This window comes from Vulpes vulpes, chromosome 12 (assembly GCF_048418805.1).
Source record: "Vulpes vulpes isolate BD-2025 chromosome 12, VulVul3, whole genome shotgun sequence".
Classification (NCBI taxonomy): Eukaryota; Metazoa; Chordata; class Mammalia; order Carnivora; family Canidae; genus Vulpes; species Vulpes vulpes.
Window position 1 is genome coordinate 51,985,441 of NC_132791.1, and position 26,037 is coordinate 52,011,477.

At 39.5% G+C, this 26,037-nt stretch overlaps 2 protein-coding genes across 3 annotated transcripts in view; one reads left to right on the plus strand and one right to left on the minus strand.

Annotated features, from left to right (window-relative positions):
- Positions 1-8,471: 8,471 nt before the first annotated feature.
- UBE2B (ubiquitin conjugating enzyme E2 B) lies at positions 8,472-25,042 on the minus strand. Of its 2 annotated transcripts, XM_025994900.2 has the most exons (6): positions 24,840-25,042; positions 22,724-22,804; positions 20,798-20,823; positions 16,224-16,313; positions 11,482-11,570; positions 8,472-9,815 (listed from the first exon to the last, which is right to left on the minus strand). In XM_025994900.2, the coding sequence occupies exons 1-6, from the start codon at positions 24,881-24,883 to the stop codon at positions 9,687-9,689; spliced, it is 459 nt and encodes a 152-aa protein (XP_025850685.1). In that variant the 5' UTR covers positions 24,884-25,042; the 3' UTR covers positions 8,472-9,686. The 2 variants fall into 2 exon arrangements, with proteins under 2 accessions (XP_025850685.1, XP_072584690.1); XM_072728589.1 differs by lacking the exon at positions 16,224-16,313 and having other exon boundaries at positions 24,840-25,039.
- Positions 23,923-26,037, plus strand: part of CDKL3 (cyclin dependent kinase like 3) — a 58,729-nt gene continuing 56,614 nt past the window's right edge. The window contains exon 1 of the mRNA XM_072728588.1: positions 23,923-24,011. Coding sequence (XP_072584689.1) covers positions 24,009-24,011 — 3 coding nt within the window. The 5' untranslated portion in view covers positions 23,923-24,008. The remainder of the gene's footprint in view (positions 24,012-26,037) is intronic.

Below are 26,037 nucleotides of genomic sequence, written 5' to 3' on the forward strand. Positions count from 1 at the left end.
TTCTGTTTTATGGTCTTTTTCCCCTTGCACTGAAGCAAACCGGCTCTTATTATATTCCTTTCTGAAGTTTATCCCATCTTTTTTCAAGAGATGAGTAAGAATCAAGTCATAGGCCTCAGGTACCTACCAGCTCATGGGGAGAGGCAGTTTTGAAAAGGCATCTGGCCATATTTTAAAATGGACACCAGAGGGCAGCCCAGATGGCTCAGCGGTTCAGCACTGCTTGTAGCCCAGGGCATGATCCTGGAGTCCTACATCAGGCTCCCTGCATGGAGCCTGCTTCTCCCTCTGCCTGTGTCTCTGTGTGTGTCTCTCATGAATAAATAAATAAATAAAATCTTAAAAAAAAAAATGGACACCAGAAGCCACAGCTTAGTCCAGGCAGCCAGCTGATTTATAGAATCTCTAGAGGTCTCCCAGGCAGCTGAGTAAAGCCCACATTCTCTTTTTATGGAGGGAGCCTGAAGATTTGGTCTTCTAGACTTGAGATCTTCTAGACTTGCATATAGCCCCTGAAGAAATACCTGTTTAGTACAATGTTATTTTGCTCTGAAATTCTCACAGTAATTTTCCCCTTTTAGTTAATTTGCTCTTTATCCCTCCTCTTCCACTCACATTCATTATTTTTTAAGATTTTTAAGTAATCTCTTCACCCAAGTTGGGGCTCAGACTTACAGCCTTGAGATCAAGAGTTGCCATGCTTTACCAACTGAGCTAGCCAGGAGCCCTCTATTTCTTATTTAATACTCACCATTAAGAACTTACCTCCAGGAGAAAAAAAAAAAAAAAGAAAAGAAATTACCTCCAGGCATAATTACTGAGAGAGGGACTTCATTTGGGGTCAGCAATATAACAATCACAGCAGGATTCACTCATCACTGAGCTTGGTATTGGGGATAATAGTGAATAAGACAGTGCCCCAGTCTTAGCTTAACCAACAGTAAACCGAGATAATTAAAAAACCAGAAATCGGGATCCCTGGGTGGCGCAGCGGTTTGGCGCCTGCCTTTGGCCCAGGGCGCGATCCTGGAGACCCGGGATCGAATCCCACGTCGGGCTCCCGGTGCATGGAGCCTGCTCCTCCCTCTGCCTGTGTCTCTGGCTCTGTCTCTCCTTCTATCTCTCAAGAATAAATAAATAAAAAAAAATCTTTAAAAAAAACAAAAACAAAAACAAACCAGAAATCCTGACAAGGAGAGCTGGCTGTGGGAGCATGTTGCCTGAGAACAGATGAGTGGCATGACTCACCCATCTCTCAAGCCTAAGGCCAGGCATCACACCTTGGATGGGCCACATCTCTGCAGCTGTAATCTGTAGTGATCACTGGAGTGGACCAAGTGAGGTCAAGGTTTCTGATATAACCTTGGACAAGTGACTTCTTTCCCTAGCTTTACCTGGGAAATGGAGATCATAGAAATACCTAGCACAAAGAGCTGTGGCAAAGACAATGATGTTGCAGGGCTATGCCAGTGCTCAGTGAGCCTGAGACTCTTCCTCACATGCACCCTAGCCTCTTTCTCTTTTGGTCACCTATACAAATTTGTGAGGCTTAAAAACCATATTACAAGTTGGGAAATACAAGAGTGGGGGTGTGAGAGCATCTTTTCTGTTCAAGACTTAAGTCTCAAGACCTTGTAAGAAGCAAGTACTAACAGTACAGTTTAGGGTGCTCAGTTAACCATGATATCCTTTTGTTACCCAGAATTTTTTTTTTTTTTTTACAATATTCATTAGAGTCTATAGCCCACCTGATGAGTTCTGTGCCTTTGCAGAGGCACAGATTTTCCCCTGCCCATCCTGAGGCTTTGCTATTTGTAGTAAACGGCACTGAAAATACATTGTCACATCTGAAATGAGATTTATACTATTCTAAATGTCAGGTAATTCTGTGTTTCTCTGTTCTTCGGCTCTAAAGTCTCTGCTGGGTATTCTTGTCTGGAAAGAGCCTGTCAACTTCTGGAGTCTGAAGACTATGGTCTAAGTATATCATCTAGTCATGGCTCTCATCGTTGACTAGTTCAGGGACACCTTTTGGTTCTGTAGGACTAAACACAGATCTTTAAGAGGCAAGAGTTTGAGAACTTAAACAGTCATAGAAATTGCTTCCTTTAATGAATGCTAAATGCACAATAAGAAAACTGCCCTCATGGAGATTATAGATATATATATGTGTGTGTGTGTGTGTGTGTATACACACATATTTATATAAATAAATGTTACAAAATATATATTACATATACATAATATATATTATGTAAAAATTATATGTTACATAAACTCTGGGGGAAGAAAAAAATCTCTCTGGGCTTTTCATTAAAATAAATACAGAGGGATCCCTGGGTGGCGCAGCGGTTTGGCGCCTGCCTTTGGCCCAGGGCGCGATCCTGGAGACCCGGGATCGAATCCCACGTCGGGCTCCCGGTGCATGGAGCCTGCTTCTCCCTCTGCCTGTGTCTCTGCCTCTCTCTCTATCTCTCTGTGACTATCATAAATAAATAAAAATTAAAAAAAAAAATTAAAAAAAATAAATACAGAGCAAGCACGTTAAAGAGCCTACTGATTAAGTGAAAAGCAAGCCAGACAAGATTCTGTTTCTTCCCCAAAGTTTACTCTGTCCCTTCCAAGTTAGGACTTCCAGGTCTAGGGGTGGCAGTGTGTTGGCTACCTTTTCTCATTTTGGTTGTTTTTCTCACGATGCCAGCAGTAGGGACAGAGTTCTTTGCATATGTGCTCTTGTCAGGGAGGTCGGTCGGCCTGAAGCCTTGCCCACAGACAGGAGGACCAGCTGAAGAAGTGGGAGTAACAAAATATATCATCTGAGGGACACCTGGGTGGCTCAGTGGTTTAGTGTCTACCTTCGGTTCAGGTCATGGTCCCAGGGTCCTGGGATCGAGTTCCACATTGGGTTTCCTGCATGGAGCCTGCTTCTTCCTCTGCCTATATCTCTGCCTCTCTGTGTCTCTCATGAATAAATAAAATCTTAAAACACACACACACACACACACACACACACACACACACACACAAAATATATCATCTGAACAGACTCCCTTAGGAATCAAGAAAGAAAGATTGAGACTATTAAGTTCCCTTTACAAGGAACTATAAATTAGCTTAACATATCCTAGACATAGGCATGTGAACCAGAACTTTCTTCCTTGACAGTACTGTCAAGGAAGGATGGGTGGCTCTTTAGAAATAATCCAAGTGGAAGCAGGCTCCATGCGGGGAGCCTCATGTGGGACTGGAATACTGGGTCTCCAGGATCACGCCCTGGACTGAAGGCGGTGCTAAACCGCTGAGCCACCCGGGCTGCCTAGGGCATCTTGAGGCAGGTCTTGGTCTTCCTGGTTTAGTGAAAGGGCAATTAACAGTTCAACCTTGCACTCTTAGGCCTGTTGATTACTAAAGACTTTGCGCTTTGCTGTGAATCCTAGGACCAGAATCTCACTGCTTAGGCTGCATTTCCTTTCTCTTTGACATCTTCTCATATTAAGAATATCTAACTGAACCTAGATGTGAACTGGTAGATAATTTCTTCTTCCTGATTTACTTCACCTCAGTGTAAGGATCTTCAAAGTGGGGGGGATGATCCTTTTAACTTTTTTTTTTTTAAGATTTTATTTATTTATTCATGAGAGACACACAGAGAGAGAGAGAGAGAGAGGCAGAGACACAGGCAGAGGGAGAAGCAGGCTCCATGCAGGGAGCCCGACATGGGACTCGATCCCGGGACTCCAGGATCACACCCTGGGCTAGGCGCTAAACCGCTGAGCCACCAGGGCTGCCCTGATCCTTTTAATTTTGATCTTTATTGGAGAATTCAGTGGAAAATTTCCTTTTTAAGTACCTGGCATTTAGTGAGCTGTCCCTGCTTCATTCTAACCCTTCTCTCCCTTTGAGGCCAAGTGGGGAAAACACATGTTTTAAATAACAAACTTACACAAAAGAAAAATGAGCAGCCACAATAAGCCCCACAAGACCAGGCTCCATCCCCAGGGCTGCAGAAGGGCAGACCACTTCAGTTCCAGTTGTGGAGTAGGGCCGAACATGGATTGGCACCCATTAAGTACTATGTAGTTATGCTGACAAAATGAATGCCAGCAGGCCCTGAACGACGTAGCCTCAATCAAATGCCTGGCAGTCCTGGAGAGGGAGGTAGAAGCAGAACCTCTGGTGGGATGAGGAGAGAGGGTCAGCAGATGGCCAGAGCTTACAGGTCCACCGCAGTTCTCCTCTAACACTAGGCACCTTGGAACCCCTGTACCACCTGTATCTAGGGTCTGGGGCTTGCAAAGGCAGAGGATATGCTCCTTTTTCCATGAACATGGCCTTTGCCCTAGAACTGGCTGCACTGCAGATTGCCCAAGTCTCACCGCGTAAATCGATGAGACTGTACCACTTGGTGTGAGTTGTGGGCCCCAGATGACTGGGAACACTTGGGCTTGGACTATCACCTACTGTCCCACTTCCCCTTAAACCAGTTGTTTTCAACTTCTCAGGTGGCAAGACAATGACTCATGCTTCCTTCTACCTTTGTGTTTACCAAATTATTTTTTATGATTACATTTCTCCTTTTATAACAAAACCCAGAAACCTGCTAATCAGTGTCTCCAGAGGATTTGGAGCTAGGACCCTGGATGTCCTTCCTCTGCTGTCCTACTGGCCTCCTGCCCAGGCCTGTGCAAGGATTTCCAGAGGCTACCTGAAAAGGAGGTTCCTTTTATTTGGATTTATATTCCGATCTTTGGAACTGTACTTGTATTGTTGCTCTTTTTTTTTTTTTTAATTTTTTATTATTTATTTATGATAGTCACACACAGAGAGAGAGAGAGGCAGAGACACGGGCAGAAGGAGAAGCAGGCTCCATGCACCGGGAGCCCGATGTGGGATTCGATCCAGGGTCTCCAGGATTGCGCCCTGGGCCAAAGGCAAGCGCCGAACCGCTGCGCCACCCAGGGATCCCGTATTGTTGCTCTTATAACCTGATCTGTCACACTTGGTCTTGAGAGAGTGCCCTGAGGACTGTGCTATTCTCGAGCTGCTCTGTGCAAAGGAATATGTAGCTCATCAAAGAACCAATGTGTAAGGGCTAATAAAAGCCAGGGAGGGGAATTGTCTCCCTGGACAGATGGGTTCATCAACCTCTTGCTAGCTTGCAAAAGATCCCTTGTACTCATCCCTGGGATCGACACTGTCTTCATTCTAAAGGCAACCTTCCAACTGTTCTGAGGAGTCTCGACCTGAAACCAGATTCAGGTGCTTGTGCCGGTACAGGCTTATAACCACAGCCCACTAAAACAGCAAGATTACTAATCCAGCTTTTATTTGGAGGTGATATTCTGAGCCTTTGGCCTTAGCTGACATGGGCTGGAATCTGATTTCTTTTCTTATTCTCTGCCCAGGATATTACCAGGACAAGAAGCTTCCAGTTTCTTGTGGTCTTTATACTCACAACTACCACAGTAACATAAAATCTCCCAACTCAGTTTTGTAAAATGACTATACAGAGGCCAAAGAGGTATAAACCTCTCTGCATTTGACATTCTCTTATTCAGGAGTGCAGCCAATCCAATTCAGTTGGTGGGCTGTGCAATTCTTGGCCAAAGGCATGGTTCGTAAAGGGGGAAGGGAAAGGCAACTTACACCTTCGGCTGTAGACAGGAAGCAGCATTAAGAGGTCTGCCTTAAGTGCTCCTAATGTTTGCATTTTGGCAGCCTTCAAGATACCACAGAAACCCTCCTGCATCCCAGAAGACTGACAACTAAATGGTAAAGGATGATGGACCCTGAGGAGATCCTTTTAGAGATAAGCTCTGATCCTCTCTAGACAAGTACCCAACCCAGCAGCTTTAAGGATCCCAGTCTTCCAGGTAAGACTTTATTTAGATGGCTAACCTTTCTGCAAAACACTGCAGAAGCATCATACTTGTAAACCAAGACTGTCACCATATAAAGACTTCTCTAACCAGCTAAAAAGTTACTTGCTTTGTCAGCAGAGTACATTCTCTCTAGTCTTTTCAAACATATTATTCTACAAGTGACTGATAAAAGCATCATGTGGCCAAGCTTTACCACTCAACTCAGTGGCAGTTCCTGAAAGTCAGCCCACACAGGCTTTTCACCCAGCCTGAATCCTCCATATGCCAACGAGGAAGCTTGGAGCCCTTCTTTCCAGGGTTCTTGATTTCAACTGGCAAGGAGCTCACGTTGCTGAGCCTGAGGTGAGTCATATACTCAAAAAGGTTTGTGCAAGGCACAGCTCATTTGGTCTTCCTGGCCCAACTAAAAAAAAGTCCTAGCCTATGCTATGAATAGGAGATGTAAAAACCTCAAGACATTATTAAAACCGTTTTAAACCAATGCAGCTGGGGGAAGGGAGAGGTAGGAAAATTACTGAAAGAGGAATGGCACACACACTTCTATCTTCTTTTTCAAAGATAGAGAAGTAAACAATAAAATTTTGTTTCTAATCTCTTTTCTCTGTCATACACTTGAACTAAAGATAACTAATCTTTTTATTCCTATCGGACAGACGCTGTTTTTTTCCTAACTAGATGGGAACTGAAGTAACAGGGCTACCCTTGGCACAAGGCCCTTGCTCTTTGGACAATTTCATTTACCTTTAATAGCTTTCCAACTACTGACTTTTCCATTTACATAATAATCCCCACATAACTGAGATTCCCTTGGGACTCTGCATTACACTAAATGCAAGAAGAAAGGAATTGTAATAAATACCATGGAGACCTAAAAAGTTGATCCCTATCTCTTAAAACCTGGGAGAACTTAGAGCTCAAAATATCTTAGACATCACTCTAAATTGTACTTTATGAGTCCCAGGGTTCTTTCTTAGGAGTACTAAGTGAATCGATGAAGTAGACAGGTAGCTTTGTTTACTGAGCAGAAAATACAGTTATTAAATAAGGCACCTTTAATAGATTTCCCCCCCACTATCTTCCACCTACAGGAATAAGACTTTTTAGATCAGTTTTAGAAGTTATTCGTGGAACTTTTATTGGTGTGGGGACTGGTACTGGCTGAAGGATGAAGGGGAAAAAAATGTGATCTATAAAAAAGTCATAGGTCTTTTATATCAGAGACTAGAAAGTGTTCCTATATGCAAAACAAAAATGAAGAGGGAGAAAATGGTGGTCGAGAAAATGTACTTCACTGGGTAGATACCAGTCTGTACCCAAGTCTAAACTCAAGTATTTTTAAAAATGGGAGGGCATTTTAAAGTCTATTAGACTTTAAATAATTAGACTAATAGATTAGTATTTTTAAAAACAGGAGGACATATTAAAGTCTAATAGATTTTCTAAAATAGAACTCAATCCCTTAATATCTCTTAAGGAATAGTCTACTTCTTGGCTAAAAGACCAGATTGCCCAGATACAAATCCCAGCTCTATCACTTGCTAGCTTGCTGATCTTGAGCAAGTCACTTAATCTGTACACTATACTCATCTGTAATATAATTGTACCAACCTCACAGGATTACCGTGTGTCTGAAATGTGGTCATATATGTTAAAGTGCTTCAAATAGTGCTATGTGCTCAGAGCATTCTATGTTAGTACTACTGCAGAGAAAATGCACCACAAATGCATTTAAACTTTAGCATGAATCCAACTTCATAACAAAATAAGTTATTAACTTAGTTCTAGCCTCCTGCTATGCCACACATTTAGAAGATTTCCCTAGTTTAAAATTAAACCTTTTTAGTACGGTATAACCTTGTAAATTGAAGGTTTACATCTAGTACTTAACTAAAGAAACAGGAATCTGTTCCAAAGCTGAAGAAAAAAATGGAGGAGTAATTGGGAGAGGAATATTCCTAAGAATTTTCTCCAATGGGAATGTGAACTCGGTGGTTTTAGGTGTTGAATTTAAGACCTAGAGCTCAGAGACTTCCTGCAAAGTGAGATGTAACCCCCTTCTAAGTATCAATACTTGAAATATTTCAATTTTACATAGGGAAAGGAAAAGAGATTAGGATAAAAATAGATTCTGAAGCAGTACAAACAGCATTTAATAAAATAAGAGGGGAGACTCTCGTATACCTACTGTATATTAAGAGTCAGTCATTGGAGTAAATGTCTCCAGAAGCTACACTTTGTCTCAGAGCTGAATATGAAAGCATCACATTTACTATGACCAAAAAAGTAACTGTAAGCATCTTTTTTTTTTTTTTGGCCATTAATTCCAGTGAATGGACTCTCATTTGTATGAAAAGCTTTCTAAGACCATACAATTACTCCCAAATTTGCCAAGTAATAACTTTTAAAGGGAAACATCAACATTTAGTCTTCCAGTGTCAAACTTGGCTTAATAAATAGAAGCTGTAGACACTGCCATCCTGCAGTCTTCCAACAGAGAAACTGTTAGCTTACTAAACTAGTAAGAACAGGACAAGAAACTATTGGGGTTACTCAAATAGCTGTTTTTAACTACTAGAAAGACTACACAGGTGGTTCAACAGAATTTACTTGTATATTTTCCATTTTCTGTACTATTTGAAGGCATAGGATAGCTTTGTATAAGCTTTCTACAATACTGTGTTTTAAATTTATCCAGTAAACTAAGATGCAGTACAACTTTTATACAACTTAGGAGATTAAAAAAAAAAAATCTCCACAAGAGAAAGCAACTCAGCAGGCCCTGATATTAAAACATTTTTCCAGAATAAACAGATATGCAATTGCATTAAAAGGCAGTTTTCAAATATTTTAAGTTACACCAAGAATCCTTCCAAGTATCTGCCTTACTAAACCAATGCAACCAATTCTTACTCAGTGTTAATAGTGGGGCGTGAATTTTAATAAATGTTTACTGTTTTACTTTCTTCATTATCAAAAACCTTTTAAAGTGCTATCAAGCAGCAAAGTAAGTTGCATTAGCTCTCTATTCCCGTAGAGGTGCCAATTCCTCATGGCAGAGGTACAAACTGTGAAATTGCAAAAGGTACAGTTTAACAGTAAGTAGTGCATGAAGAAACAGTAACAAGTGGCCTAAATACAGAGTTGGACAGAATCAAACCAGTTATGTCTATAATTGCTCAAGTGAAATGGAAATAGTTTCATTCAAACATTCAAAATAAAGTTTGAAAATTATAATTGGTGGTTAGAATCAAATTTGAAGAATTTCTTGATAAAATATAAATCTGTTCTTTTGAAATTGGAAATGAAACTACTATCAATTGATGGAGAGCTAGAGACTTATTAACCCCTCCTAAACAGATAAGGAAATAAGTGACAAAGTCTCTTGCACTGAAGTTATGTATTTTAACAGCTTTACATGTAATATTCATATATAAAAAACTTTAAGTGCTTTTCTCCAATTTAAAAATCTAAAGAATTCAAAAATAAGGCATTCAATATTTGAAAAAAGTACAGATTTACAAAATGTGTATTATTCTGTCATGAAAACTCCACACCAACATTATACACTTGGAAAAAAATACAAACAGGATATATTACAAATTTATGTAAGCAATAACTTAGTTCACACCATGCAATAAAAAGTACATTAATCAAGATACACAAGCTTTTGTAGGTTCTAAACTGAAGGACTTTTTTTTTCTGCAGAATCCTTAAAACCTGTGGCACTTAAAATTTGTTAGCCTTTCTACTGAGAGGTAAATTATACACAACAATGATGAAAAAAATTAACAGACCAGTTGTCTATTATGAATCATTCCAGCTTTGTTCAACAATGGCCGAAACTCTTTTCTCATATTCTCGTTTGTTTTCCTGATAAAGCTGTGCTGCCTGGCTATTGGCTGGACTGTTTGGATTCGGTTCATCCAGCAGAGACTGAAAGGAAAGAGAAAAGGGAAAAAAGGATTAGTTGAATTGCTCTTTACATTAACATGGGTCAGATATGGAGCAGAGAGGTTGTATAAAAGAACAAATTACTCAGGAAAGAAATGGCAGATATTAGTATTATCTTCTGTATTTTTAGGTCTTAAATACTTTCAGAAATGGCTTGATCAATTTAATAATTTCCTGCTGCTAGAGAACTGACGTTTCCAAAACACAGTACTCAACTGCAGACCTCTAATTTCAAGGAAATTAGAAAAGTATATATGTATGTGTGTGTGTGTGTGTGTGTATATATATATATATATATATTTGTTTTGTTTTAAGATTTATTTATTCATGAGAGACACAGAAAGAGAGAGAGAGAGAGAGAGAGACAGGCAGAGGGAGAAGCAGGCTGCATGGAGAGAGCCCGACGTGCGACTCAATCCCGGGTATCCAGAATCACACCCTGGGCAGAAGGTGGTGCTAAACTGCTGAGCCACCCAGGATGCCTCAGAATATTCTTCTTTAACATACTTAAGCATTAGCCAGGAAATAAACAGCTTGATTTGGTTAATATACAATATTTGGAAATAGCACAGCAACTAACATAAGTTAGCTGTATAATATTAGTTATTGTATAATAATATACAATACTTGGAAATAATAGCATAGCAACTAACATTTTCCAAAGTTAAACTTTATTTTTATGGTTTACTTTGCAAATGTCTGATAGTAAGCTGGGTGGGGAATCTTGTTTCCTTTAATATAGAAAATATATACACCTAGCAGCAAGGGAATGAAATAGAGAAGTTCAAAATGTTTATAAAATGACTTGAATTAAAGCAGAAATGAAAGAGAAAAAGTTTTAAAAATATCACAAACCAAAATTTGACTTCTGCTCCTTTTACACCCACATAAACTAAAACATCCCTCACTTTACTTCTAAAACTGTCATTCAGGATCAACTCTGAAATAATCTGCCAGACTGGTTTGGCAAATGGTTACACTATCTTTTCTTTCTTTTTTTTTTACACTATCTGTTTTTAAAAAAGGATTTCTTGGATGGGGTAACATACTTAATGCTTCTCTGCACTTGGCAGTTTCCTGAGGTCACTATGGTTTTTCTAAGCAATCATCTTTATTTCCAAGAAGAGTTTTCCTTCTCCACATCCTCTGGCTATCCTTGATGGTCATAAATAATACTTGACCTGTGAGAACACTTGATTTACACAAGGACCAGGAAAATGACTGTAGGTTTGATCCAATGTGATCACTAAGAGAAAGGTAGGCCAGGGATGCTGGGTGGCTCAGTGGTTGAGCAATCCACCTTTGGCTCGGGGCATGATCCTGGGGTTCCAGGATCGAGTCCCGCATCGGGTTCCCTGTATGGACCCTGCTTCTCCCTCTGCCTCTCTCTCTCTATTTCTCATGAATAAATAAAACCCTGAAAAAAAAAAAAAAAAAAAAAAAAAAGAGAGAGAGAGAGAGAGAGAGAGAGAAAGAGACAGAAAAGCAGACCAGCTGTCTGAAAATCATGGGATTATCCAAGCTGTGCTATTGGTTACATGGGTGCTAGGAAGCAAAGTTTCCTCATGTGGTCTTTAGACTGCTCCTAAAGAAGCTGACTATCCCACAGAATTTTGAAAATTCATGATGCAACCTAACATACACTTACCTGAATTGATGTTAAGATAGAAGATACATCATATGTTGGACTCCATCGATTCTGAAGGATATCTAAACATATGCTACCATCAGCATACACTGTAAAGACAATACTAAAATTGGTTACATATTGACTTTATCATATTTAACAGTTAAAGAGAAATCTTTGCCACAAACAGAATGCTTGGCCCAGTCAGAAGTTCTGAACATTATTTACCAAACCCTCTTGTCTCACAGAAAAACCACTGTTATAACTAAGGTCTCTTATTTTGCATCTTTTTGTCAGGAGGCTTTGTCACAGTTAAATTTTTTCAAATACCCATCTTCTATCCAATCTTTTTAAATCCCCTATTTCTAAATTCCTTAAATAAAGCTCCGGAAAAAAAAATATTTTTTAACATCATAATTACATTCCCAGAAATTACATCTAAAAGAAATAAGTGTAAACATATGAAGTTTTATTTATAGGAAGTTCACTATAATACTGTTTATAAGAGTATAAAATTAGAAACCACCTGTGATTCATAAAGAAGTGACTGGCTAAATAATAGTACATTCATATCACATAACCAACAGCAATGTAGCCAAGAGAAATGATACATATCTACCTTCTGTTAACTAATGCAGAAAGACCTCCACAATGCGTTACACCTAAGATTCCATTTTTAGAGGATGTCATTTTTTTTTTTTACAAAATATTTAAATATTTTCACTTGAACCACGTAACTATTTTGACATTCTGTGTAGTCACAAAACATCTGTAAGACTAAATGCCAAAATATAAGTACTGGCTCTCTGTAAATAAAAGGATTCTTGTATTTCATGATTTGTTTTTACGAATATGCATTCCTTTCATACTCAAAAAACAAACTAAAAATCAAGGGATTAATAGTTTTTTTTTTTTAAAGATTTTATTTATTTATTCATAGAGACAGAGAAAGAGAGAGGCAGAAACACAGGCAGAGGGAGAAACAGGCTCCATGCAGGGAGCCCAATGTGGGTCTCGATCCAGGGTCTCCAGGATCACGCCCTGGCTGCAGGCCGTGCTAAACTGCTGCACCACCGGGGCTGCCCTGATTAATAGGTTTTAAGTCTTTAATATCTGGACGGTTCTCCTCCCTCTGAAACTGAATAAATTTTTTTACCTGCTTGTGAGACTCTTGTCTATATGACAAATTTCCGTAACTGCTGTGTTGACAAAGAATAAATGCATTTAAATGTTATACTTTCAAACTTTGGAAAGTTTCATGGAGCAAGCCAGATCCTCTACATAAAGACACAACTAAGTAAGGCTTTTGGGAGGAAGAGGAGGCAAATTATATCTAAATACTGTCATTTCTCAGGGCTCTATCCTCTATCCTCTTCCTCCTTGCCCTCCTGTATATATACTTTCTGGGCATAGTTATTCACTCTCATGGCCTCAATCACCATTCATGTGCTAGCTACTTCCACTTACTAGTTTTTTGTTTTGTTTTTTTTAAGATTTTATTTATTCATGACAGACACACAGCGGGGGCGGGGGGGGGGGCAGAGATACAGGTAGAGGGAGAAGCAGGCTCCATGCAGGGAGCCTGACAACGTGGGACCCGATCCCTGGACCCTAGGACCACACCCTGGGCTGAAGGCGGCGCTAAACTGCTGAGACACCCAGGGCTGCCCGACTTACTAGCTTTAGAGCAGATTTAAATCTCCACTTTAAAGCAGCCCAGTCAACTGTCTAGTATTTATCCCGCATGAACATCAAACTTGGCAAGCCTAAAGAACAATGATCACCCCTGTAAAATCCATAAAAGTACAAAATGATTTTAAAATTCTGAACTAGTAACTACTTCTAAGAAGTAATCCAAAAGCAAACAAGAAATAAACATCAACTAACAAATGAGTAAACAAAATATAATATATACCCATAAAACGAAATTTCAGCAATAAAAGGAAATGGAATAAATACAGTTACAACATGGATGAATCCTGAAAAACTATCCCAGCTGAAAGAAGTAGAGACAAAAGACTATATTTATTATAGGATTTCATTTTAATGAAATGTCCATAACAGGCAATCCTTTTTTTCTTTTTTTTTTTTTAAGATTTTATTTCAAATAGAGAGAGACAACATGGGCAGGAGGAAGGGCAGAGGGAGAGGGAGAAGTAGGCTTGCCACTGAATGTGGGAGGCCAATCCAGGCTCTATCCTAGGACGCTGAGATCATGACCTGAGCGAAGGCAGATGCTTAACCAACTAAGCCACCCCAGCACCCCCCTAACAGGCAAATCTATAAAGAAACTACAACTGCCTAGGGCTAGGGTGCTGGGAGAAAAGGGAGTGAGTGCCAACTGTCATGGGATTTTTTTGGAGATGAAAATGTTCTAAAATTGATAGGGTGATGGTTGCACAACTCCGTGTACCAAAACTCCCTGAGTTGTAAAATTTAAATGAATGAACAGCATGATACGTGAATTATATTTCAAGTAAAGATGTTTAAAAGGTAGACCAGAAAGTTAATAAAAGTACTGATAAAAGACAAGAGAAACCATTGTTATAATACATTGTTAAATTGTATATAATACAATGTATATATAACATTGTTATAAACCATTGTTAATACAAAGAGATGAAAAATAATCTAATACATTGTTTCCCTAAGGATGAAAATACTACACCTATACACAGATCCCCTCTGCACATTCTACAGTCTTTCCCACCTTGATTTACAAAACCTTACTATATTGTGGGTCAATTCAATAACAAGTCTAAGTCAGACAAAACTAAAGTGGAATAAATGTAAAGTGACTCCTTCTAAAACTAAGTTAACTGATGGAGAAGTCCATATTTAAATGAGCAAAGGCTACAAAATGGGAAGCTTAAATATTTTGGAAAATAACTTTTGTAATTTGTAATCCAGATATATACATGCATTAGAAGTGAACAAGAAGTTACGGAAGAGCATATCAATTACATAGAGTCACTCAGCATTTATGGAAAATAGGAATAAAAAAAATTTCTCCAAATGAAAATAGAAATGAGAGAAAAAAATGGAAAACTGTATTTTAAAAAGCCTTAAAAACATATGAACTTAAAAAAAAAAAAGATCTTATTTATTTATTCATGAGAGACAGAGAGAGAGACAGAAAGAGACACAGGCAGAGGGAGAAACAGGTTCTCTGCAAGAGCCCGATTTGGGACTCAATCCTGGGACTCCAGGATCACACCTTGAGCCAAAGGCAGATGCTCAACCACTTAACCACCCAGGCGTCTCAATGTATGAATTTTTTACCCAATAATACCACTTCTAAAAATTTATTCTGTAATACTCTCACAGGTATTTGGGAAAAATTTTCAGGAATGTTCAAAGTGCTGTTTAAAATTACAAACAGGGGCATCTGGGTGATTCAGTGGTTGAGCCTTTGGCTCAGGTTGTGATCCCAGGGTCCTGGGATCGAGTCCCTTATCAGGTTCCCTACAGGGAGCCTGCTTTTCCTTCTGCCTATGTCTCTGCCTCTCTCTCTCTGTGTCTCTCTCATAAATGAATAAATAAAATCTTTAAATAAAATTACAAAAAACTTGGGGTACCTGGGTGGCTCAGTTGGTTAAGCAACTGACTCTTGATTTTGGCTCAGGTCTTGATCTCAGGGTCATGGGACAGAGCCCCAAGGCAGGCTCTGCTGAGTGTGGAGCCTACTTAAGATTCTTTCTCCCTGAACATAAAGACTCCTAACTCTGGGAAACGAACTAGGGGTGGTGGAAGGGGAGGAGGGCGGGGGGTGGGAGGGAATGGGTGACGGGCACTGAGGGGGACACTTGACGGGATGAGCACTGGGTGTTTTTCTGTATGTTGGTAAATTGAACACCAATAAAAATTAATTTATTAAAAAAAAAAATTCTTTCTCCCTCTCCCACCTCACGCTCGCACTCTCTCAAAATAAAAAGTCTTAAAAAAAAAAAAACCTGAAAATCACCAACAACTGGACATCATTAATTATGATAATCGCAGAGAACATTTTGTAGCCATTAAGAATGATGCAAAAGAAAAAAAAATGATGCAAAGGATATTTAACAAGGAAAGATGTTCAATATATTAAAATAAGTCATTTTATATACATGACCTCAATTTTGTATAAGCATTAATTTGTGTTTTTTAAAAAATATTTATCTGAGAGAGAGAGACAGAGATAGTGAGAGAGCACAAGTTGGGAGGAGAGGAGGGAGAAGCAGACTCTCCGCTGAGCAGGGAGCCTGATGTGGAGCTCAATCCCAGCACCCTGGGATCATGACCCAAGCTGAAGGCAGATGCTTAAGTGACTGAGCCACCCAGGCACCCTTTTTTGTGTTTTTTAAAAGCTAAATTTTAAGTGACAAGTTCTTTTTGGTATCCTTCACATTTCTACACATGGATAGTATTTTAAAATCAAAAGTATAGGAGCATCTGAGCTCAGGTCATGATCCCAGGGTCTTGGGATTGAGTCTTGCTTCCGGCTTCCTACCAGGGAGCTTGCTTCTCCCTCTGCCTATGTCTCTGCTCCTCTCTGTGGGTCTCTCGTGAATAAATATATAAAATCTTAAAATAAAAAGTATTAAAACCTCACCTGAAATTTGGAACCTTCTAAAGATTCTAGGGTACAAAAATGTAGCTAATACTGACATGGAAGCAACATCTAGAATAGTGGCCCCTAGCAGTGAGAAGTATGGGTCAACTCTTAAAAGGAAGGAAAAAACTACCCCCCCATCATTTGTGAATTTTAATAAAATGTTACTTACCATTTGGATGAAACATTTTGGATAAAAACCTAACAGTTGGTGGTTTATTTGGATACTCTTCAGAAAATTCTATTACTAGTTTAAAAGTACCTAGATAGAAAACAAACCAAAATAATTATGGTAAAGACAAGCATTAATTTTTAATCTCTTCATCAATGAATTCCCAACCCATACTAATTTTTGCACAACCATACAAAAATTAAAGTCACTTCTGGCTTAGCACATAAAACATACTAAATATACTTTGATTTACATTAGACTGGTAACATGCAGCATTGGCAAGCACTTGGGAACACACTTTCATGTGCTATTGGTGGGAATGTGAAACTGCCATACTTTTGGAAAGCAATTTGGCCCTAGCTACTGAAATTTAAAATGCACATTTGGGGAACTACAGCTAGTTTATTATAGCTTAGAAGAGGGTATGTAAAAGATTTCAAGAGGGGCTAACGACCACATGACAAAGGACTTAGATTGGAGGCATGGACATTAATCTAAAAGGTCTCTTCTGTCCACACATGAATCCTTCCACTTAAATATGCCAAAACCCAGTAAGTATTAGTGTAACTGCCTATAGACCAATGTGGTACATTCTGCAAAGCAGTATTTTATGGTCAGTACAGACACAGGCTTTTAAAAAAATTACACATCTCTAACAAAGTCAATCTGTTCACAGGGTACAAAGTAGAACTCTCAACTCCCAATTCCAAATCTGTTTTGCAGAAATGACCATTATTACTGGTTTGGTAGGTCTTTTAGACTTCTATTTATTCATTATTTAGAGTTCTTTTATTTTGAGGAAATCCACCTGAAGGTTGGAGAGGTATTTTAACTACAGGCCCTTAAACATACTTGGTAAATTGAGACTTTTTCCTAATGAACTCAATAAAAGACATTCCAGATGTCCCTACAAGGTTCTTCCCTTATTTCATCAATGTAGTTTTAGAAAAACTAAACAATCTTCTCTAATTATTTTATCTGATATTTTATCTTTATGTATTTGGTATACAACCGCTACCTTTTAATCTTTTAAAATTATTATTACTATTATTTTTAAAGATTTTTATTTATTTATTCATGAAAGACACAGAGCGAGAGGCAGAGACACAGTGAGAGGGAGAAAAGCAGGCTTTCATGCAGGAAGCCCGATTTGGGACCTGATCCTGGGACCGCAGGATCACACCCTGAACCAGAGGCAGACGCTTAACTGCTGAGCCACCCAGGTGTCCCAACCTCTACCTTTTTACATTTTTTTGCCCTTTGGAAATTTGGCATGAGGGAAGCCAAAGATACAAGCAAAATTTGTTATCTATTTTATATTCCAAATATATCAGATTATTATGAAACATACAGTTAAATAGTGAAGACAGCCTTGTATCTAACCTGTATTTTGAAGGTTTGAATTTTAATTAAAAAAATGTAATTTTAAGAATTTCAGCCTACAAAATATGGAACAGCCATTTTCAAGTTTTTTTCCTTCCACTTTATGGAGTCTCAGGACCCCCTTATACTCCTATTCCCAACCAACACCAAGCTTCCAATGGGAAGTCAACTGAATGTGAAGCTGGAAAGAGATACATGGGACAGCATACCATTTTATGTATTTCCAAAGATGAAAAATCATTTCACTTTTAAATATTGGTTCTTTAATAAATAGCCTGCAGAAATTCCCCCAATTTTTAACAATCTGTTCTCACGAACTCGTACAAACTGCCTCCAGTGCTACTGGATGTAACTATTAGTATTTCCTGTATTAGACAGTATTTAACTTATGAATTTCCTTAAAAAGTAATTTCTATTTTCAATGTGAGGCTGTAACTCATGACCCCAAGATCAAGAATCACATGCTCTACCAACTGATCCAATCAGGCACCTCTAACTCAGAAAAATTTAAAAAATTCACTAATTACTGTAAACTCACTACAAAATAACCTGAGTAACATTTAATGAGAAGTAATATATTTCCCCACAAAGTTAGTAAAAAGCTTAGCACTGTTTTACATTTTTGCAAATCTCAAATGATTGACTTAATACAAGACAGCTGGATTCCCTCAGCTGCCTCTGCATTCGATTTGTTGCAGTATGTTGTTTTGGGATGAGATACAGAAGAAAATAAGGCCTCACAAAAATACATAAATGAAAAAATATTTTCATAGTTTTCTCAGATAACTGTAGATACTCTTTTTTGGTTACTATACTAAGGAAGTGGTAAGCTTTTAAAGGTTAGCTGCAATGTAGACTGAAATCATATAAACTTTTTGCATCCGTTAAACTAAAATCTGTTACTCATTGCATAAATGTTTTATCCATCCATAATCTACTAACATGATACACTGGTCATTCAGAAAATATTGGTTCAATGAATTATACAAATCTTGTAAATGTTGCCACATTTCATTACACACTATCCATAAACATATAACAACTAGGTAATACTGCCTACTGATGTTTATCAGAGAAGTCTTGAAGTACTGGGAAACCATTATTTTATCAGCAGCAACAATACTGTCAGTTACTTTCCTTGATCTAACAGCTCATTTCAGTCACTTATGAGTCTAAACAGTTGAGTCTAAATTATCAGTTTGTCTCTCATTCAAGTAAAAATGTTCCATGAAAAAAAGTGTAAGTTGCAACTCAAAACAACTGCAAAAGTGCTTTTGCCTCCAGAAAATCATAAGAGAAGTGTTTTATGTATATTTCCCACTTAATCACACAGATTATTTTAAAAATGCATACTCAAAGGTCAACAATTAATAATATCTACTTTTTTCATCAAGATGAATTTCCTTTGCTATCAAGACATTTTTAAGTGAAAATGACAAGTTTTTTAAAAATGCAAAGAATATGGGTCACTAGGCTGGCTCAGTCAGGCTCTTGATCTAGGGGTGTGGGTTCAAGCCCCACATGTTGGATGTAGAGATGACTTCAAAACAAAACAAAACAAAACAAAACAAAACAAAAACCAGGGACGCCTGGGTGGCTCAGCGGTTGAGCATCTGCCTTTGGCTCAGGTGTGATCCTGGATTCCTGGGATAGAGTCCCACATCAGGCTCCTTGCATGGAGCTTATTTCTTCTCCCTCTGCCTGTGTCTCTGCCTCTCTTTCGGTGTCTCTCATGAATAAATAAAATCTTAAAAAACCAAAACTGAAACCAACAAATAAAATGCAAAGAATAGGGGTGCCTAGGTGGCTCAGGTCAAGATCTCAGGGTCCTGGGATTGAGCCCAATGGGCTCCCTGCTCAGTGGGAAGCCTGCTTCTCCCTCTACCTCTGCTCCTCCCACTATTTATGCCCTTTCTCTAATACATAAAATCTTAAAAAAAAAAAAAAAAAAAAAAAAAGAAAAAAAAAAAAAAAAAAGCAAAGAATACCATGACTATTTGTACGTTTAGAGACAGTCTTAATTTGTACCAAGATGCTAAACTGCATAGGTCCAAGTTTAGCCACTAATGTTTTTGTACCATCACTGCAAACGCTGATAGAGCAAAAAAGACAAATGCCTCAAATTATAAAGACAGTTTTAATTATAAGGAACCCATGAAAGTCTCAGGGACTTGAAGGGGGTTTATGGACCACCTGAGAACCCCTGGTACAGTGCAAAAAGTTGAAGTCCTTAGAGCTACTTCTCTTCAATTCCTTATCCCCACTTAGAAGAAACCACTGATAATGGTGTGGTTTGTAACCCTTTAATACCCACACACTTGAATATATGTGTTTAGTAAAAATATACGTTATTCTAAAACTTTGTCTCGAGACATATGTCCAGATTTGCCTTACTATTCTTCAATAAGTACATAATATTCCATAATATAGATACCTCATAATTTGCTTAACCATTTTCCCCTATTAAGCATTCAGGTTATCTCCTTAAAAAATAGTATCTTTGTTCAAATATCTTCAATGGGTTAATTCTGGAGACATTTTGATAATTAAAACAAATCTGTTCAATAATTCTTAAAAATCTATGCTGTAATTAGAGAAAATCTAAGAACCCGATTACAATCAATTTTTTTTTTAATTTTTTTTTCGATTACAATCAATTTGAAAAGTGCAATTATAAATACGTATCAGGACCAGTTTCCCATTTTCCTGGCTTTTGGTGGAAATACTAAATTTAAGAAGTAAAAGATTACACAGAATGCTACTTACAGGTGTCAAAAGCCAGCTGTATGTGAAGCTACTGGCAGGTCTTTCTTACTTTAAGATTTCAGTTATTTTATTTTTAAGTAATCTCTGCACCAAATGTGAGGCTGGCTCGACCTTACAACCCTGAGACAGAGTCACGTGCTCTACTGAATGAGCCAGCCAGATGCCTCAGCTATGAAAGTTTAAGAACAATTTCAGCTTGACACCTTATCAACATAGATAACAATATTAAAAAAGCACGATTATCCACCATTAACCTACTATCTAGGCCTTCAGTTCTACAGCCAAATACCAAAGTAACACAAAGAACTGGCAATGGAGGTGGTCAAGCTGATACAGAAAATAGTTTTAAGTATGTTGGTGTTAACAATTATGTACTGAAACGCAGCATCCTAATATTACAGAAAACATAATTGAGAATGACTTACCATCTTCAAAGGGTGTCCCTTCTGGTCTGAAAACAAGAAGATTTCTGATTAAAAGATGTTTCATTCTGCCTTTTCTTGATTTTTTTTTTTTTTAAAGTAGGGTCCAGGCCCAATGCAGAACCCAATACAGTGCCTAACTCCAGAGATCTAAAACCTGAGGTGAGGGATCCCTGGGTGGCACAGCTGTTTAGCGCCTGCCCTTGGCCCAGGGCGCGATCCTGGAGACCCGGGATCGAATCCCACGTCGGGCTCCCGGTGCATGGAGGCTGCTTCTCCCTCTGCCTATGTCTCTGCCTCTCTCTCTCTCTCTCTGTGGGACTATCATAAATAAATAAAAATTAAAAAAAAAGAAAAACTTTTTAAAACCTGAGGTGAGATGATGAATCAGTTGCCCATACAAGCCACCCAGGCACCCCTCTTTTTCTTGATTTTTAAGAGTCAAAAGGATAAACACACAGAGAAAGAGGGGGCTTATTCTAATGATTGGTGGAGTTTTAAAGATACTGTTAGTTTAGTACCATCTTAGCTCTAGATTTTTATAGAGATAGGCATAAAGGATAACTATTCTATGTTTTCATTTTAGGGGGGATTTACAAAGACAAGCCTCATAGTTTTAGCACCAAAACAATTCAGTTCATAAATACCAACCAGTCACTTTGTAAATGTATATATTCTTAAGAGAAAAAAATCATATTTTCAATTCACATCAATAAGATGGAAATGCCCCTGCAAAATAATTATATAACACCAAACCAAGCATCCTGCTTCCCAACAAAGCAACACTTCTTGTTCAAAACAGCTAGAGAGAACTGATGTAACCAAGAAAGCCACTTTCTTTTGCTCAAACCTTTTCCCTGCCTCCATACCCCAATTTGATCTTTCCTAAGCAGCACCATCAAGCGTTATTTCTTCTTGCAAGGCACATTCAGGACCTCAAAGCATGTTAGCCTGAATTTAACGTAATCTATTTTTAAAAAGATTTTATTATTCATTCACGAAAGAGAGAGAGAGAGAGACGGGCAGAGACATAGGCAGAGGGAGAAGCAGGCTCCATTGGCAGGGGTGGTGGTGGGGGGGGGGTGGTTCCTGCTTGATGCAGGACTCCATTCTAAGACTCTAAGACCTGAGCCAAAGGCAGATGCTCAACCGCTGAGCCACCCAGGTACCCCAAATATAATCTCTTTAGAAGAATACACTCATTTTTCCACTAGTATTTAATATAGTTTCATAACTAATTCAATGGCTACTCAGAACTGTTTATGAAGGTGTTCCTTTAAGGTTTTAGTACAAACCCCTGGTTTTAAAAAGTGTGAAAGAAAAAGAGATCAAGTCCAGAAAAATAAAAGGCATAAGGAAATTTTAAATTAAGAGGCATATATACAGGGCACCCATATAGCTCAGTGGTTGATTTGGGCTCAGGTCATGATCTCAGGGTTGTGATATGGAGCCCTGTGTTGGGCTTGGCACTTGGTGTGGAGTCTGCTTGAGATTTTCTCTCTCTCTCCCCCCTCTACTCCTACCTCTATTAAAAAAAAAAAAAAAAAAGTGTTATATATATAACACGTGATACATTTCTCATGAATTCTTGCCACACTGGAAGCTCTGGGTATTTTTTAGTTTTTAGTCTTTTTACAGTTCCAAAAGAATGCAAGCATAAACATTTGCTTGGTACATTTTATTCTGTACAATAATTTACCTTTTCTTGTTTAATTTTTATCAGATAAAACCCAAAGTGATTGTAAAATCATAAATAATACAACACAAATTTTAGTTAACTGCAGAAACACTTAACAGAATTTCTTTTCTAATTTACTTTGCAGTTTCTGTAAGAGCCCTCAATTCCACCTCAGCCTCTTTGCCTACTTGCTACATTCACTTTTCTTAAAGAATTACTACACCTATCATTTGTTATATCTTTCCACTCACCCAAATATAACTGCATTCCACTGCATAATGTTGTTTTCAGATGGTGCGCCACTGACACCCACAGGTGGGTCCTCTTGCAATCTAGAAATCCAGAGTAGTAATTTTCAAAGTTGAACATTAAGGTCGCTATGAAGGCCAAAGAGAACCCTTATGGACTATTCTACCTACTTTAACACCATTTCCTTGTTCTTGTGCTTAGGGGGAAAATAATATGACTTAAAAAAAAAAGAAATCAACCACATATATACTTCTTAAACACCTCTCCAAATTGACTAAAATTCCAAAGGCCTTTGGACTCATCCTTTTTTTAATATCAAGCTTAAGATGTACCTTTGAGAAGTGATACACACAGAATGCCATCAACAACAAAAATTAAAGGCCCCAAGTCCGATTTTCACAGACCACCTTTTTTCGTGCTCTAAAGATGCAAAGACGGTCTGATTCCAAACCACAGCTACCTGTGCAACATGACCACCCCCACCAAAACCAAAAAAAGGATCCTCAAGGCAAACACTAAATGACTGAAAACACTTATATTCAATTTAATTAGGAAACTAGTTTTAGGAGAGTAGCCTTCTCTTATTTGCTTCAATTAGCAGTAGCTTTTAAAGTAATCAAGCTTCAGTTAGGTTTTTTTCATCAGTCGCTATTTTAAAGATCTGCGCTACAAGCTAAATCTACCTCTTTTATCAAGAGACTCGATACAAAGCTACCTTCCAACACTTGTCATAATCAAATTTTTGTAACCTGAAGCCCCTTGGAAAACTACCAAAGGTGCCCTGTGTTCAATTCAGAATTAACAGAGAAAGGCAGTAAGAAACCAGAGTAACAATGGACACGAACTGCAAGTTTTATTATTTGGATTTCACTCTTCGGAGCTAAGCTTTGATTTGACTTTAATCTTCAGAAGACAAACTTTTAAAACAAATACAGCATTTTATATACAGATATCAATATGTAGTGATTGTCACATAATAAGATACTTTGAAATTAGTCTACATAAAAATAGTTCTCTCCAGTCAACCTCAAACACATCAAGCCTCGATGACCAGAAGCCTTAATGGATTTATTCTGCTTCTAGCCCACTGAAGGTACATTAGGAATATATTCAATGATAAACTGCCCAAAGCCTAAAACAATGGCTTCCAAATGCCTCACCTATGGCTTTATAATGGCGAAGTTAAAAGGTTGCTTCCTGGGCAGCTAACCCAAGTTTCTATATTTTGTCAGAGCAGGTCTCCCGAGGAAAGCAACAAAACCCCCACAAAACGTGCAGTGGATCGTAATGGTAAGTTTTCTTATTTTTTTCCGCCTCCGTACTTCCAAGTATCCAAAGGTAAACTGAAAAAAAGGTCACTTCCTCCTTACTAACCCCAACACCTCCTAACAAAACCCTATTTTACAAAAGGAGGCCGAGCGAGTATCAGGTTAGCGCCAGTCTCAAGGAAGGCATTTTTCCAGACTTTGGAGGCTATAGATAGGGCTTTAGACACCAGGCCACAGAGCTGAGTTCCAGAAGGCCCTGGCAGCCCAGCCCGGGCTCCCAGCCCGAGACCCAGCTCTCTAAGCCAGTTCTCAAGGTCCTTTCGGGCGGCGAGGGAGAGTCGGGTTTCCGAGGATGGGTTAACAACCTCCGGACCTCGCGCTGCAGACCCCACCCTCGCTGCAGAGAGAATGAGAAGGGGGGGGGGGGGAGCTTTTCATCCCAACCCTGCCCCTCAGCTAAGACCGCAGGGCCATCCAGCAAAACTGGTGCAGCAAACAGGGAATAGGATTCTGCAAGGGTTTGCTTTTGGGGGACAGAGGAAGGGGAAATGAAGCTTGAGCTCTAGGACTAGACGTCGGGGGGCTGACCCAAGTGGGCAGCGGGGAACCCTAGGACAAACCATAGCCATCTTTTTACTTTTGGGGGAGGGGGTACCGAAATTTCTTACGTCGGCAGAGTGAGCAAGGATGAAGGAGTGCGAACCGGGACTAGGGCTGGGCTTCCTTCGGGACCCCTGAGCGCAGAGGAGGCCCTCTTAGGGTTAGGAGAGGAAGGTGTCCCGGATCCCCGCCCTGCAGCCCCATAGCTGTGGGGAGGAGCCGTCATCCAGGCGGAGGTGAGCGCCCTTACCGCTTGAAATCCCGCATGAGCCTCCTCCGGGCCGGAGTCGACATGCTCCCCAGCTGCCCCGCGGTCAGTCTGAAAGAAAAGAGTCCCGCGCAGCCCCCCCACCCCCCGGCGCGGCGGCCGAATCACTGTGGGTCACCGCCGCCGCCGAGGCTGCACAAACAACCCTGCAATGACGTCTCCCTCCGCCGCCTCCAGATCCCTCCGCCCTCCGCCAGTACCACGGGGGGAGGGGGTTGGGGGAGAAGGGCACGGGGCGTCTGGACGCGTTTTAGGAGCTCTGCGGCAGGGCTCTATCAATCTTGGCTTCCTAATCTAATGGATAAATTAGTCCTCTCTGTTCTAGGATTGGAAGTTGTGGATTAAGAGACCCCGAAACCGAAACACCATCCTATGCCTCCCCCTTTTAGTAGTTTAAACTCGACCGGGTGGGGACAGAGAGCCGCATCCGGGGCCAGAGATTTCAGGGAAAGGAGGTGGGATGACGTAAGGTCACGTGACCGCCGGCGGCGTTGTCAACAATCCACCCCTGAGGGGGAGGGGACGAAGTATCTAGAACCACGTGTTCCTATGACGAGGTTGGAACGGATCACGTGAAAGTGTCGTCTGAATCTGAGTCTCAGGTCTATGGAGCACCGGGTAGTTAAGTTTATGGGGTTGAGGGCGCGTATGGGTCTTTACTAAGTTTTCCCTCCAGTTTGTTTCATGAAAAGGGTCGGCGGTCGTGGCGGAAGCAAAAGCTTGTTTTGCTTAAGTTTTAAAAACAGCTCAAAGTAATACGGACTTAAAATCTTTTCTGGTTGATTCAGTGGCTTATCAAATCTGGTACATGGGGCAGAGTGAGGGAACCTCTGTTTTTTATAAGTAGCCCAGCATTGAAATGTTGAGGCCCACACCAACTAAAATTCCCCGAAATGCTTCCATGAGGCCACCAAAGAGCCTGTATGCGCATCACAATGGGGTTTGCAGGGTTGGAAATTCCGGAGACAAAAAAAAAAAAAAAAAATGGTATAGAGATTGTCTTAAGGTTTGTTGACTATCTCTATGGAATTACAGAATTTTATTTTAACATAAGCCTCATTTTAGGATTGGTGTCAAAATGTGTCAAAGTCCATGACTGGCTAAGATAGGGTACATGGAGATGAGATCGCAAAGCATTTAGAAGGGTGGCTGGATGTCACGAAAGCCTAAAAACTTGGAT